Source organism: Oncorhynchus masou, chromosome 5 (genome assembly GCF_036934945.1).
Source record: "Oncorhynchus masou masou isolate Uvic2021 chromosome 5, UVic_Omas_1.1, whole genome shotgun sequence".
Classification (NCBI taxonomy): domain Eukaryota; kingdom Metazoa; phylum Chordata; class Actinopteri; order Salmoniformes; family Salmonidae; genus Oncorhynchus; species Oncorhynchus masou.
Window position 1 is genome coordinate 27060947 of NC_088216.1, and position 15884 is coordinate 27076830.

Here is a 15884-nt window from a genome sequence, read left to right on the forward strand (position 1 = left end):
TTTGGGATGCAGATCATATCTCATCTAAAAGCCTAGAGGGCAGAGGAGTCTAAATCCCCTGTACCACAGGGAAGACGAGTGTGTGCACATCTCGTTGAATGGATGTGTGTGTATGTACGCATGTGTGTATACCGAGTGTACAAAACATTAGGAACACCTTCCAAATATTGAGTTTCACTCCCTTTAACCCTCAGAACAGCCTAAATTCGTCAGGGCATGGACTCTACAATGTGTTGGAAGCGTTCAACAGGGATGGTTGCCCATGTTGACTAATGCTTCCCACAGTTGTGTCAAGTTGGCTGGATGTCCTTTGGGTGGTGGACCATTCTTGATACACACTGGAAACTGTTATGTGAAAAACCCAGCAGCATTGCAGTTCTTGACACACTCAAACCAGTGCGCTTGGCACCTACAACCATACCCCGTTCAAAGGCACTTATATCTTTTCTTTTGCCCATTCACCCTCCGAATGACACACAATCCATGTCTCAATTCTCTCAAGGTTTAAAAATCCTTCTTTAACCTGTCTCCTCCCCTTCATCTACACTGATTGAAGTGGATTTAACAAGTGACATCAGTAAGGGATCTTAGATTTCACCTGGACTCACCTGGTCAGACTATGTCGTGGAAAGAGCATGTTTTGAACACAGTTTATAAGTGTGAATGTGTGTGTTCTGCAATACAACAGGACTAACTGCATCTAGCATAGTGATACAATTAACACCAACTATTACAGTGTAGGGGAGCTGGCAGCCTTGCTCTGCTAGAGGAAGATGAACATAAAACCAACCAAAGTCAACGTAGCAGCAAAGTAGCAAGACAGAGTTGGAGGATCTCAATGAAATGAGACAAAATGAGGAGGAATAGCGCCCGACAAGTCATTACTGGATGGAGGGGAGAGCGCATGTTATGGAGATGGGGGAGATTTGGAATGTGTGTGTGTGCGTGCTTCTGAAGCAGTTACAATCGGTGCCAACGATGATCTCACGATGGCATCTGTTCATTGCAAGTGCGCCAGCTGTATCAACGCAAGCTTGAGCTGTGCAGACCATCTCTACCCCCCTCTACCTCCAAGGTGAAGTGGTGGTTAGTTACCCTGCGGAATCCTGATTGTTGAATACCTTGTTGTTGACTGTGATATCTGCCCTACTCTGAAATCTTCAGGTGTGTGTGTGTGTGTGTGTGTGTGTGTGTGTGTGTGTGTGTGTATGACAGCTCTCCCTGTGACACTAGTTAACCGTGTCACCTCTCAGCAGGCACCCTGAGCAGGGACGCTGCTCATCTTTGTTAAGGTGGGACACACAGCTGGTGGTCCGCTGTACTGTCAGTCAGAGCACACATGCACTCATTAGAATAGAATGAGTGTGTCTCATTCCATGATTCGACACAGAGCTGTCAGAGCTAACGTCCTGCTAGCTAGCTCCCTTGCCTGTCCTCCGACACACCCAGCACAGATAATAATGGAATGTGATTCAGCTATGTATTGAATGTCAGACAACCGCTCATCCTTGACCTGTATGAAGTCACACACTTTTCTTCTACCGTACATTTCAGTTACACGGTTTATACTCAGCACATATTTATTTATATACTGGATACCTGGCATAGCACACTCTTAATATATCTAGTGCTGTACATAGCCTTCTTCATATATCTGGTGTAAATTCATCTGGTGTACATACGTATAGATTGCATTTGGATTACTGTTACAGTGTGGGTTGTTAATTAGATTCATCCCGATGTGTCTTAATTTCTTTCTTTAGATTTTTCTGCATTGTTAGGAGCTAGTAACCATAAGCCTTTCACAGCAACTGTTATTTTTTTAATTTTACCTTTTACCTTTATTTTACCTTTATTTAACTAGGCAAGTCAGTTAAGAACAAATTCTTATTTTCAATGATGGCCTAGGGGCAGAACGACAGATTTGTACCTTGTCAGCTCGGGGATTTGAACTTGCAACCTTTCGGTTACTAGTCCAACACTCTAACCACTAGGCTCCCCTGCTGCCCCATAACATCTGCTAAACTGTGTATGCGACCAATAAGCATTGATTTGATAGAATCTCAAATGAATGAATGAATTCAGTAGCCAATTTCCTGCACCTGCCAACAGTTCTCTGAACCGTCACACTTCAGAAGTACAGGAGAGGAACATAGGTAAGCAATTGGCAGATGTAGAGTGGGAAATATGCGGGGGTTGGAATGTTGGTGGAAAGGGGACGTGGGGGTCTGAATTCTGAGCGGGTGGGGAGGAGGGAGGACTTGAATGATTGTGGACACTAGAACTAGGTGGATTGAGGGTTTGGGATAGAGGGGTGAATGGGAATGGGGTAAAGGTTGTATTGTGTGGTGGTGGTGGGACGGGGGGGTAAAACTGAAGCCGACGGGGAGGTACACTGAGGGTCTAGGCTGATAAACGGAGGGGGTCTAGGGGGGGGTAAATAGCGTGGTCTTTACTGTGGGCGCTGGAGGAGGGCTGACCTCGGGTGGTGGGGAGCATGTCGGACAGGCCCTGCCACGCCGTCACCATCTCGGGGTTCCGTTGGTCCGCAAAGTTCTTCCAGATACGCAACGCCCCGTCATCTAGAGGGAGGGAGGGGGGAGAGGATGTTTGGAGAAAGAAAGGAAGGGGGGTGACAAAGAAGGAAGGAAAAGTAAAGAGAAAAAACCCCAGATATCATACAAGGTTAGAGGTCGCAAACAACTTCCATATTTACACTTGCAGAAACACGTCCCCCCTCTGTGCCCATGAGAGACGAAGTGTGTGCACATGGATTTACATTAACCGCTATGGCCTCGAGCGCGTCCGTGACCTCAGAGTGCTGAAAGAACACAACAGGAGCACAGTCTATGGATGTATCCCAAACGGCACCCTATTCCCTACATAGCTTTATGGGCACACTATACAGGGAATATGGTGCTATTTGGGAGGCATCCTATCCCTTAACATGCATCTCTGAACAAAAGAGATAACGGACAAGTTCTTACGTCGGGTCGACACAAAGCAACTGTCAAGCAATTTGACCTCGTCTCTACAGCCTCAGGCTTTACAAACTCATATGTACAATACAATGCGCTTGTGCCTCTTCTTCATGCCTGGTTCCTTCCCACTGCTTTCAAGCCTACACACACACAAATATGCTCCCTGCAACTCATTGTACAAAGGCACCGCAAACTAAACTGAAACTAAGTTCAAGGTCGTGTTAACAGGGTCTTGTTTCTCTAGTCCTCCTGTACAGACTGCCAAAGAATCCTAGAATATGTACACTCTTCTCTTCCTAGAAGTAATGACGGATGGTGCTCAACAGCCTTCACGTCAAGGAAGGGAAGAACTTCAAATACAGATGCATTTTGAAAGTATTCAGACAGGGCTGCAAACCAGGGTGAATGAATGACCATGTTTAAAATTACAGACAAAACCACATTACTGTATATGACTTTGGAGCCGCAAAGCATTTTAACACAGCCCTGCGATAATTGGTTTCACGTGAGAAATAAAGTGAACAGAATGGCGCTCTCCAGCAATTCAACATAATTCTGCCGACTTGATTCCTTTTATAATTATTTAAGACTGCATTTTTCACCCAGGGAACAATGTGTGCGTGTGTGTTCCTGTCTGAGGATGTGAGTCAGGCTTTTGAGGCTTGCTTATTAAGACTTCAAGGTCCAGGAGAGAGAAAACATGCACATCTATTTACTGCAAAATGATAGTGTCCTTGAATTGAGGCAACTGGGGTCTATTTCGTTTCTGCATTTAGTTCGATTGTGTGATGCTGAAGTGATTGAATGCTTGGGAGTTTGTTCTATTTTTTTTTTTTTTTACGTGTGTGTGCTTGCATATGTTTGTGCAAGATAATTGAGTCTGGGTGTATGTGCACATTTTTGAGATGATGTGTGTTTATTTATATTATACTTAATATAATAAACGGCGGCAGATTTCCGGCTCGGTGATTCAAAACGGCGACTCTTTGGTTACTGGCCCAACACTCTTTAACCGCTAGGCTACCTGCCTGTGTGTACAGTGTATAGGTGTGTGTGTGTCTGACCTGTAGCAGTGAGCAGCAGGGAGTAGTCATGTCCGTTGAGGTACTCCATAGCTGTGATGCGGGTGTAGCGAGGGTTCCCGTTGTAGAAATAGTCCAACCTCTCTGCTTTCTCCCAGTCCCAGAAACTACAGAACACACTTACACTTCAGTCACTTCCAGCAACTATACATCAAACCAAGTGTGTGTAGCACTGCCAGCTATGTCTCTATGTGTGTCACTGGACTGTCATGGCCCTGATAGGGGACAGACTTTTCTCAGGGCTGCCACTACAGCATGTGTCTGAATGACCTGGTTCTGATGACTTTCAACTCTTTTCACAGAGATGAACACAAATAACCGACACCATATGACTTGTTTCCACATATCCAGTCCTCTCAGATCAGCAAACAAACACAGTCAATGGCCGCATCTCAAAATGGCTTCCCATTTCTCATATAGTGTAGTGCACCTTGTGTGAATAGTTTCTGAAGGCACTGTTTGTCTCTGGCCAAAGTAGAGCATTATTTTACAGGGACAGAATCATATGAGACAGTCAATAATGTGTTTCAAATATAGCTGAGGCGTTGCGCATAGGTCTCTCACCAGATGCTGTCTTTGTCTGCCACGGCGATGCAGGGGTTGAAGGGGTGGAACTTGACCACGGAGGGAACGCCAGGGTTACGGTTGATGAAGATCTGGTCGTCCAGACGTGTCACGCCTAGAGGGGGAGAAGACACCAGTCACCTGACACCAGTCACCAAACAAAAATCAAACACCACACAATCCATATATATTATTTGGCTTCGTCAATTAATGAAAATAAGTCTAAAGGTCTATATTTACATGGGTGTGTGACTGTGGTATCACGATAGTAAAGATACGTTTGGATGAAAACACTCATGTAACTCCCATAAAGACTGGAACATTTGATAGTGAGAGCCCTATTCAATAGTCCTACAGTCACATTACAATCCTTGTCTAAAGGTCGTGCTCTCGCTACGTAGCCATGACAACCATCACTTGTGTCGTCAAGGTGTCCTTCGGCTATCTGGAATGTCTCTAAGTGGACCGTCAGGAATTTCAGAGAAGAAATGCTAATTGAAAAAAATGTCATAAAGTCATAACAAAAGAAATACTAGAAGAAAATGTTTTTAATCTAGCCTAGTGAGACCTTGGCAAGACCTTCGCCTCTGGACTTGATCAAAAGCTGAAAAGGGGTTCATTAAAAGCTAGTCTTGTCCGTGTCGTTTTCTCTACCATGCAAAATTCAATACCATGAGTGGGAAACCTTGTATTGTTGTTTTCAGCAAACTCATCACGTATTTTATCACAAATAAAACAGAAAAAAACAGACTTCAATCAGTTTTCCCTGTCTCTGTCCCCCGGGCTCTCTTCTTTCCTGTCTCTGTCCCCCGGGCTCTCTACTTCCCTGTCTCTGTCCCCCGGGCTCTCTTCTTCCCTGTCTCTGTCCCCCGGGCTCTCTTCTTCCCTGTCTCTGTCCCCCGGGCTCTCTTCTTCCCTGTCTCTGTCCCCCGGGCTCTCTTCTTCCCTGTCTCTGTCCCCCGGGCTCTCTTCTTCCCTGTCTCTGTCCCCCGGGCTCTCTTCTTCCCTGTCTCTGTCCCCCGGGCTCTCTTCTTCCCTGTCTCTGTCCCCCGGGCTCTCTTCTTCCCTGTCTCTGTCCCCCGGGCTCTCTTCTTCCCTGTCTCTGTCCCCCGGGCTCTCTTCTTCCCTGTCTCTGTCCCCCGGCTCTCTTCTTCCCTGTCTCTGTCCCCCGGCTCTCTTCTTCCCTGTCTCTGTCCCCCGGCTCTCTTCTTCCCTGTCTCTGTCCCCCGGCTCTCTTCTTCCCTGTCTGTTGTCCTCCCTCTTCTCTCTACCACTTTCAACCCTCTATCATTTTTACTCCTCTGTTTCTTTACTCTCCTTTCTCACTCCCTCAGTCTCACTCTCCACCCTCCTACTCCTCCCCCTCTATTCTTTGTCACCCTCTAACCTACCGGTCTCCCTCCCCTCTCTTTTCTCAGTCTGTCCATCTCCCCAGAGGCAGGAGAATGAATGAGGGCAGCCCTGATCTTTTAGTCTCTCAACTTAAGAGGATGGCAGAATGGGATGGTTAAAAGCGATGCATGCGTATGTGAGCCTCAGCTCTGACGCCAATGGACTCGTAAGCGAGCATGTGTGTGTGTTGTAGGAGTAGTGACGTGGGAGTGTTAGCCATTCTGTTTGAGCGGGCTCTTGACTTCACAGGGGGAGCTGCGCTGAAGCCTGGGGTCTTTAATGTGTGTGTAGTGTGTGTGTATCATGTGTAGTGTGTGTATAATGTGTATATAATGTGTGTGTGGGTCAGAGACCCATCTGGCAGAGATTTTGGAACGAGGGGGGTTTCCAATAGATCCTCGCTCCCCCTCTAGCCTCATATGCATACTCAAGTTCCCCTCACTGGTGTGTGTTTCACTCTTCAAATATCCCCCTGCCACGGTATGCCACGGTATGTGTGACTGAGTGCAGTAGCACATGTTGTTCTTCTATACTGTGAGTAAGTGTCTATACAACAGTGACAGCAAATCTACATAGTGTTAGTGTGTATTTATGTGTAGCTATACATAGTGTTTGTGTGTATTTATGAGTAGCTATACATAGTGTTTGTGTGTATTTATGAGTAGCTATACATAGTGTTTGTGTGTATTTATGAGTAGCTATACATAGTGTTTGTGTGTATTTATGTGTAGCTATACATAGTGTTTGTGTGTATTTATGAGTAGCTATACATAGTGTTTGTGTGTATTTATGAGTAGCTATACATAGTGTTTGTGTGTATTAATGTGTAGCTATACATAGTGTCTGTGTGTATTAATGTGTAGCTATACATACTGTCTGTGTGTATTTATGAGTAGCTATACATAGTGTTTGTGTGTATTTATGTGTAGCTATACATAGTGTTTGCGTGTATTTATGTGTAGCTATACATAGTGTTTGTGTGTATTTATGTGTAGCTATACATAGTGTTTGTGTGTATTTATGTGTAGCTATACATAGTGTTTGTGTGTATTTATGTGTAGCTATACATAGTGTTTGTGTGTATTTATGTGTAGCTATACATAGTGTTTGTGTGTATTTATGTGTAGCTATACATAGTGTTTGTGTGTATTTATGTGTAGCTATACATAGTGTTTGTGTGTATTTATGTGTAGCTATACATAGTGTTTGTGTGTATTTATGTGTAGCTATACATAGTGTTTGTGTGTATTTATGTGTAGCTATACATAGTGTTTGTGTGTATTTATGTGTAGCTATACATAGTGTTTGTGTGTATTTATGTGTAGCTATACATAGTGTTTGTGTGTATTAATGTGTAGCTATACATAGTGTTTGTGTGTATTTATGTGTAGCTATACATAGTGTCTGTGTGTATTAATGTGTAGCTATACATAGTGTTTGTGTGTATTAATGTGTAGCTATACATACTGTCTGTGTGTATTTATGAGTAGCTATACATAGTGTTTGTGTGTATTTATGTGTAGCTATACATAGTGTTTGTGTGTATTTATGTGTAGCTATACATAGTGTTTGTGTGTATTTATGTGTAGCTATACATAGTGTTTGTGTGTATTTATGTGTAGCTATACATAGTGTTTGTGTGTATTTATGTGTAGCTATACATAGTGTTTGTGTGTATTTATGAGTAGCTATACATAGTGTTTGTGTGTATTTATGTGTAGCTATACATAGTGTTTGTGTGTATTTATGTGTAGCTATACATAGTGTTTGTGTGTGTCACCTCTCTGCGTGATCCGTTGACTCTGTTTTCGAACGCGGGCGTTCCTCAGGAACCTCCACTCCCTCTCTTTCCTCACCTGGCTCTCCACATCATGCTCTTCTGGGATCTAGAGAGAAAGAGACAGACATGTTTTATTTCTATTAGATTGAATGTCTAAACTGGAAGTGATTACAGAGCTAAGAGAATAAGACACTTGCTTCCCTTCTCTCTCCTCCAGTCATACTCCTTCTTTGTATAAAGACAAGAGATTTGTGCTACTGGGCTAAACGAAGAGGGTTGCTTCTCAGGCTGCTAAGTGTTCCCTCCCACGTTTCAACACTCCCTCATCCTCTTCCTGCCCATCTAACACTCTTATCTCACCCTCTCATCTCCTTCTGTCATCCCATTCTTTGGAATGATGGGTTAATGAGCTAAATGAAGAGGATCCCCTCTTAGGCTCCAACTGTTAAAAGCTCTATCCTTGCTTGTCCTCTCATTTCTCCTCCCCCTCTCTCCATCCATCCATTATCTCCCCCTTCTCCATCCATTATCCCATCCTTCTCCCTCTCCATCCATCCATTATCCCCTCCTTCTCCCTCTCCCTCCATCCATTATCCCCCCCTTCTCCCTCTCCATCCATCGCCCCTCTTTGAGGGCTGCCTCAGGCTGTGTTGAGGGGTTTTCTCCTCCCTCACACTCTCCATCCATCCATTATCCCCTCCCTCTCCTCTCCATCCATCCATTATCCCCTCCTTCTCCCTCTCCATCCATTATCCCCTTTTTCTCCCTCTCCATCCATCCATTATCCCCCCTTCTCCCTCTCCATCCATCGCCCCTCTTTGAGGGCTGCCTCTCAGGCTGTGTTGAGGGATTTTCTCCTCCCTCACACTCTCATAGCCCCCTCTTTCTCTCCATCCATTCATCCCTCTATTTCTGAGGGCTGCCTCTCACACTGTTTTGATGGTTTTCTCCATCCCTCAGTCCCTGACAGGGAGAGAATCATTAGTGAGCGTCAATGGCGGTCCTCGGGTGTAACTGCAGAGGGCAATGAAGGGATTGAGTTTGAGTGTTTTGGTGTGTGTCTGTGCATGCGTGCATTTCTGTGTAGATGTGTGTTTCTAAGTGGATGTGTGTGCATGTGTGTTTCTGTGCGTCTGATGTGCGCACAGACATTTCTATGTAAATGTGTGTGTGTGCGCGCGTGTCCCTGTGTGTACAGCTGTAACCATTAGCGTTATGGACAGGGCTGGTAATGTACAGAGAAAGACTGTAATGGAGTGTAATGGTGGAGAGTTGTGAGTCCAGAGTGTTGCTGCTTATTAAGTACATGCCCCACCAGGCTCCCTGCTCTGTCCTCCGAATACTTAACACTAACAGAGCAGCCACACACTGACTGGATCCCAAACGGCACCCTATACCCTACGCAGTGCCCTACTTTTGACCAGGGCCCATAGTGCGTTTTATATGGAATAGGGAGCAATTGACTGCTACTGCATGTAGATTCATACGCTGTGGTAATAACCACCAAGCACTCAGTGACAAAACATAGAGCGGTGGAGGGAGGGACAGATGGAGGGGGTGGAGCGAGACAGGGTGAAAAAGGAATGGAAGGGGGGAAGGGAGGGTGGAGAGCGAGTAGAAGGGTGGAGAGAGAGAGTAGAAGGGTGGAGAGAGAGAGTAGAAGGGTGGAGAGAGAGAGTGATTAAGTAAAGGACTCAAGGGAATAGTGTGTGCAAGTCACTGTTTGCTTGTACATCTCTACAGCGCTAAGACATTAAGGCCTGCCTCAGTCAGCGCTGATGAGTGTGTGTGTGTGTGTGTGTGTGTGTGTGTGTGTGTGTGTGTGTGTGTGTGTGTGTCAAGGTGAGAGGCTGTCATGATGCTGGGTCTCAGCTTGGGCTGCAGGATATGGGCAAATAATCTAATTGGCATGACAACGAATGAAAAAAGCCAGGTAGAGTAGAAGTTGTTGTGACAGAGTAGGAACCAAAGTGTTGGTCAGTTTTCCAGGGGACCCTTATTACATTTGAATGTTACATTCATGGTAAAACTTTTTTTTTTTAAATGAAGCCTCTTGCAATATGAATATCTCAGCCACTAATGTGTGACATTGCACACTGACTGTACAATGAACCTGGCTGACAAAGGATGGAAACACACACACACCAAAGGTCTGCTAATGGTTATATATACACACACACACACCTCGTACTGCTGACACATTGATATGATAACCTGTGTACAGACTTTTAGACACAAGGGCTCTTTATGGGAGCGTTCCAGAAATAGCAAACGGAGCTTTCTCATTTGTACTTCTGCAAAGTGAATACCTCTGCCTCTCTCTTCCCGCTTTCGACTCTCATCCGTCTCATCTCACTCCATCACCCCTTGTTTTTCTTTCCTTCTATACCATGTCCCCACTTTGTTCTTCCCTCTCTCTCTCTCCTGTTTCTCAAGCCACTTCTCTGCTTCTCTCTTATCTACCTAGTGTCTCTCTCCATCCTTTTCTCTCTCTCACCTCCAGACCAGCAGCAGTTTGGCAAAGTCAAGACGAGCTGACAACGTTTATTTTTCTCTTTCAGAGGATGGAGAGATGAAAGGCGGGTTTTAGAAAGTGTTGGAGGGAGTTTGCGGTTCCCCTAACGGCATTGCCAAGGTGCGCGTGTGTGAGAATGGGAGTGTGTGTGTGCGTGTGAGAATGGGAGTGTGTGTGTGTTTGTGTGCGTGTGAGGACGTTTGTGTGTCAGAGTGAGTGAGTGAGTGAGTGTGTGGAGACAGCCATACACATGACTCAGCTGCTTCCTCTGACCATCAAAGGAAGGTCAGGTGCTGTAACAGCCTAAACAGCTTCCTTGAACAGGTACTGAGACACACTATAGTATTGTGTGTGTGTGTGTTTAAGAGAGGCGGCGAGAGAGAGTGTGTGACAGAGAAAGAGGGATGAAAATAGGGGAGAGAAGTGTAGTACAGTACCTTCATAACAGGCTGAGCAAAGTACTTGGCGCTCCAGTCACACAGCCCTGTAGACAGGTTAGCATTCATGTAGGCCTTGTGACCTCCTGGGTCATCTGCATCATCCCCGGCCTGACACACACACACGCAGATAATTACAAAATATTCACATTTTAACACAGTAACACTAATACATACCACCACTCTCAGAATTCATTATGAAAGATGATCCAAAAATACGTGTCTGGGAGTTCTTTCATAATGAATCAAACAGACTAAATTGACTAAAATGAAGCATCTTAATCAAGTTGGATAAAAACATTTATCCAGAAGCCTTAATTGAGCAATAGAGGTAATTAGCATAAACGTATTGTTTAAATGAGATTTCTCCTCAACTACCGCGTCTTCCTTTACTATAGACTTCGGAAGTCAGTTAAGAAAAGTTGCTATCACTCTAAATATTGTTTGGTTATTTCTTAATTTTCTCCTTAAGAAACAAGTCAACCAGAAATGAGATTCTAGAAAATGAAGATGTCAGGGGTACCTGTTCAGAGCCGGAGGGCCCCTTGTCGAACATCTTGCGCGTGCGGGGGAACTGGTGGGAGTGGGGGGCCTGTCCGCCCAGCGTGGGGGTGTAGGGGGGTCGCGTGGGAGGCTGTTCACCTCCGCGTGTCGGGGGTTTGGGCACCTCGTTAGTCAGACTGGAGCTGCTGGCACTGGGCATGGGGGGAGAACCACTGGGGGAAGAGGCAGATAAGGGGGAGAGGGAGGTTAGTGTAGGGGGCAGGAGAGCATTGGTGAGGAAATGAGGATGGTGGATGTAAAGTGGTGTGTGTGTTTGTGTGTCTGCTACACCAATAATCCTGGTAGGGTTAAGAATATGAAGATTTTGTGTAATATGAGTTGAGCGTGTGTGTGTATCCTCACCCTGCCTGGTGGATGTGTGCCCCCTTGCTGGTGGGGCTGGCAGGTGCCGACTGGGTGAGAGAGCCAGAGTCCAGGATCCTCTGGGGCCGAGCGTTCATAGTGGCCTGGGGAGACAGAGACAGAGACAGGGCCTGAGAGACCGGCGACAGGAGGAGAGAGAGACGGAGGGAAAAGAGAGAGCAGGAGTACAAAAAGTGAGAAATGATAATAGCCATTTAGAGCCTAATGTAATATCAAACATAAGTAGGCTAAAACATACTTGGTAAGGAAACCTACTGTACGGTGTCTGTAACGGTTGGGTGAACTTCGACTGTATTTCAACATATTACCCTTTGACAAATGATCTATACAACAACACCAGCAACAGAGACACCTTGAAATCCTCCCGGTACCGCACCCATCAATAACAGAATCAACGCCAGTATACACTGTAACAGCTATTCACCAGAGAGTAAAACTCAATGAGGGGAAACCTGATGAATAACAGTGAGTTGTTTACAAAAGCCAAAGCAGAGAGAAAAACCTGGTTGGCTTTAGGAGATCCAGTTAACACCAGCAAACAAACACATTTTACCATCTGGAATTGCCTTTTGATTTGATTTCTATGCTAATTGCCAGTAGTAGTGTGTGTGTGTGTGTGTGTGTGTGTGTGTGTGTGTGTGTGTGTGTGTGTGTGTGTGTGTGTGTGTGTGTCTGTGTGTTTAAGAGTTTGCTACTATTACACGTGTGTGTGTGTGTGGGTTGCGGCAGCATCAATTACTCGTGTTTGCATGCGAGCGCTTCACTAAAACGAAGCATAGAAATGACAGTCGTTATGGATGAGCTGCCACTAATCTGAGAGGCTTCACAAACTGCAGTAGCAAAAGATGAATTAGGTGGGAGAGACCAAGCAATTATCACACCACCACCACAACAAATAATACACTGCAATGTTCACAGTGCTAGTTACCACACAAACAAAGAAAGCATTTTGGCAAAAATCTCTTAACACACACACACACACACACACACACACACACACATAAACAGACACCATCACATGGAGAGAGCGCTGAGAAGCAGTACTTCTTAGACAGAAATCTTCAAAGGGTAAAATTGATCTCATCTCACACTGGGAGTTTTCGCTAACTGTTAAATCAACACGCTCATATCAACTAAGGAACAATGGAGATATCTGGATTCTCTGCAGAGGGGGAAAGCTATCATTATTAAACAACACAGCAAGAGGAAGAAGAGGGGAGAGAATAGCAAAAGGAGGAAGATGTGAAACTTGTCATTTTATCACAATCAGTAAGAGCTGGTGAAGTCAGTCTGACAGCGTAAGAAATTAAGCAACCGGTATGTCATTTCCCATGCAACACACAATCATCAGGATTATTGCATGGTAGACAATAGGTTATCATTACCCCACAGACTAAGCTTCCTGCTTAGTGCAAACCATACAATTGTTGAGTAATTGTGTCCCATAATTGAATGGTATTAAGTGCTTGGTTTGAACCGGCGCGTTCCACCATTGGTGCATAGTCATCATCGACGCATGGAAAACATGCGTATCGTTCTCCAATAGGCAACGTATCCCAGCATAATAGACGCAGAACATTAAATACAATAGTTGCGTAATTGTGTCCCATCATTGCATGATATTAAGTGCCTGGCTGGTTCAAACCAACTCGTTCCACCACCAGTGGGTACAGAGTCATCTTCGCCATAGACAACGCCTCCTAACGTAATGTATGCAAAACATAACATATTGTGGCATAATTGTATTCTGTTGAGTTCTTCGTTCGAACAGACGCGTCCTGTTTCGCCACCGGTGCGCTTAACGGAGACGCCAACGAGGTGCTGTGGAACAAACCCCCTACATACTTACTTCCCTTACTTACTCATCACTTCCTAAAGCCATGCTAACAAAATACACAAAGTAAGAGAGATACTGAAGAGTATATAAACCCTGTTGTCACAACGGGCTTCCCGGTGGGCCAGGAGACCTGAAACCCAACTGCTTCTGCAGCAGACAAAGTTAACATAATCTTGGTCCCAAATGGCACCCTATCCCCTATTTGGTGCACTACTGGGCCCTGGTGAAAAGTAGTGCACTGTGTAGGGTACCATTTGGAACACACAGCCAGCCAGTAGCTCTACACTTGTGAGTGTTGAATTATTCAAAGGGGGGATTTAAATGGTCTGTGGGCGCACACAAGAACAGAACACCTCCCTGATCAACAATAATAGCCCCATGAAGCAGCCTCAAAGTGAGGTGTGATTGGTTGGAAGGGGTGGTGGTCTGATGCAAGAAGCAATCTGATTGATGGAGACAGTACCGAGGGGGGAGGGATTGTGGAAGTGGGAGCGGTGATTTTCTGCTGAGTAAGACAGTAAGGCCCAGAGATTGTGGGTTGAGAAGTGTAATCATGATCTCATGCAGTTGGTTTTAGAGCTTTTTCTACCAGTGTCTCCAGGAATGTGCAAGGCCTGGTCCCAGATCAGTTTGTGCTCTGTCTAACTCGTACTGTTGGTCTATAGAAGTTGGCACAAGAGAAAACCAAAAAGGGGCATTCACTAGGAACCAAACAGAAGCAAACGGGCTGAAACGGAAAGGGACCTACCTGAACTTGTGCAATAAGAAACCCTGTTGCAAGCTAACATTCACCCACAACACTCCGGGACAACAGATGTTAGAATGTGAGAATAGCACAGACTCTCTTACAAATCCTAAATCCTACAATCTTATCACCACAAAGTATGGACCACATACAAAAAAATAAACAGTTAACCTTTAGGCTTAAACCTCTTATTAAGGGGTGGCAGGTAGCCTAGTGGTTAGAGTGTTGGGCCAGTAACCGAATGGTAAAAATTGGTCGTTCTGCCCCTGAGCAAGGCAGTTAACCCACTGTTCCCCGGGCGCCGAAGATGTGGATGACGATAAAGGCAGCCCTCCACACCTCTCTGATTCAGAGGGGTTGGGTTAAATGCGGAAGACATATTCAGTTGAAGGCATTCAGTTGTACCACTGACTAGGTATTCCCTTTCCCCCCATGAAAAATGCATTAAAATGTTAATTTGGAGAACAAAGAAGCTGCATGTGTTTCACACTTCCATCCTCCTTGGCACCTGGCAACTACGCGCTAAAAATCCTAATTAAAACAATTGGATTTGTTCGGTTGGATACTTAAACCAATGAGAGCATTTCTCTGCTTGTCAAGGGAAGGCTGTCGAGAGCTCTGGCTTTAACAGACGTGGGCTGTTACACACTCCAGTCAAGATTGCGTTTAGCGCGAGACACTGAATACCTAGATTGACACTTGTTTTTAAGTGTGTGAAGGTGTGGGTAGACCCTCTTTGTTCTTTCCTTTGAAGTGTTGCCAGGCTGAAGAGTGTGTGAGGACTTGGTAAGTGACTAGTAGATAATGGTTTTTTTCTTGTTGAGGGGAGTTGAGGTTTCACGTTTTATTAGTCGCATCAACAGGATACACATGGTAATACAGCGTCCAATGGAATGCCCACTTCTGGTTCTGTCTCGACAATGCAACAATAAGAAGAAATGACAATAAGAATATGAACTTTTTTATTTTACCTTTATTTTACTAGGCAAGTCAGTTAAGAACAAATTCTTATTTTCAATGACGGCCTAGGAACAGTGGGTTAACTAGCTTGTTCAGGGGCAGAACGACAGATTTGTACCTTGTCAGCTCGGGGATTTGAACTTGCAACCTTCCGGTTACTAGTCCAACACTCTAACCACTAGGCTCCCCTGCCGCCCCAACTTACAAATCCTACATAAAGTCAACGTCTCAGTGGAATAGAATGTGTTGCGTAATACAGGAAGGCACAATTTTCTGTCCAATATTTGTTTGTGTCTAAACATTGCAGACACCGTTTAAGTCTCCTCCATCTCATTTGCGTGTTCATTAACTTTCTTTTCACCAGGTAAGTTGTTAGAGAAAACCAACTCTACGGCAACGATCATTTACAGGTTAAATCAGTCAATTTGAATCTGGGGCAGAATCTATTGTGGGGGAGCGATGGTGGTGGGGTGGTGGGGGGCTGATAAAAGAAAATCCTCCTAAAATCATCTTGCAGTAGGAAAGAAAACCTTTGGGAGATGAAACACCACTGCAATAGAGAGACGATAGAGAGATGATAGTTCCTCCCAAGCTCATCTACAGATGGATCAAAAGAGCAGGAAACAACAGAGAGAGTTGCATCCCCAATGGCACCCTATTCCCT

General features: G+C 45.0%; 1 protein-coding gene across 8 annotated transcripts in view; it reads right to left on the bottom strand.

Annotated features, from left to right (window-relative positions):
• The window catches only part of LOC135538943 (regulatory-associated protein of mTOR-like), a 172203-nt gene that overhangs the window by 12438 nt on the left and 143881 nt on the right, over positions 1–15884 (bottom strand). For 4 of the 8 annotated variants that reach the window (XR_010455515.1, XR_010455512.1, XM_064964837.1 and 1 more), the window contains exons 23-29: positions 11658–11788; positions 11275–11467; positions 10752–10862; positions 7800–7905; positions 4628–4742; positions 4046–4170; positions 2457–2582 (exon numbers count right to left, since the gene is read on the bottom strand). Coding sequence is in view for 6 of the 8 variants with exons in the window: in XM_064964837.1 (XP_064820909.1) it covers positions 2457–2582; positions 4046–4170; positions 4628–4742; positions 7800–7905; positions 10752–10862; positions 11275–11467; positions 11658–11788 (907 nt within the window). In the remaining 2 variants the exon portion in view is untranslated. The remainder of the gene's footprint in view (positions 1–2456; positions 2583–4045; positions 4171–4627; positions 4743–7799; positions 7906–10751; positions 10863–11274; positions 11468–11657; positions 11789–15884) is intronic. The other 4 variants (XM_064964850.1, XM_064964831.1, XM_064964843.1 and 1 more) reach the window with 4 other exon arrangements.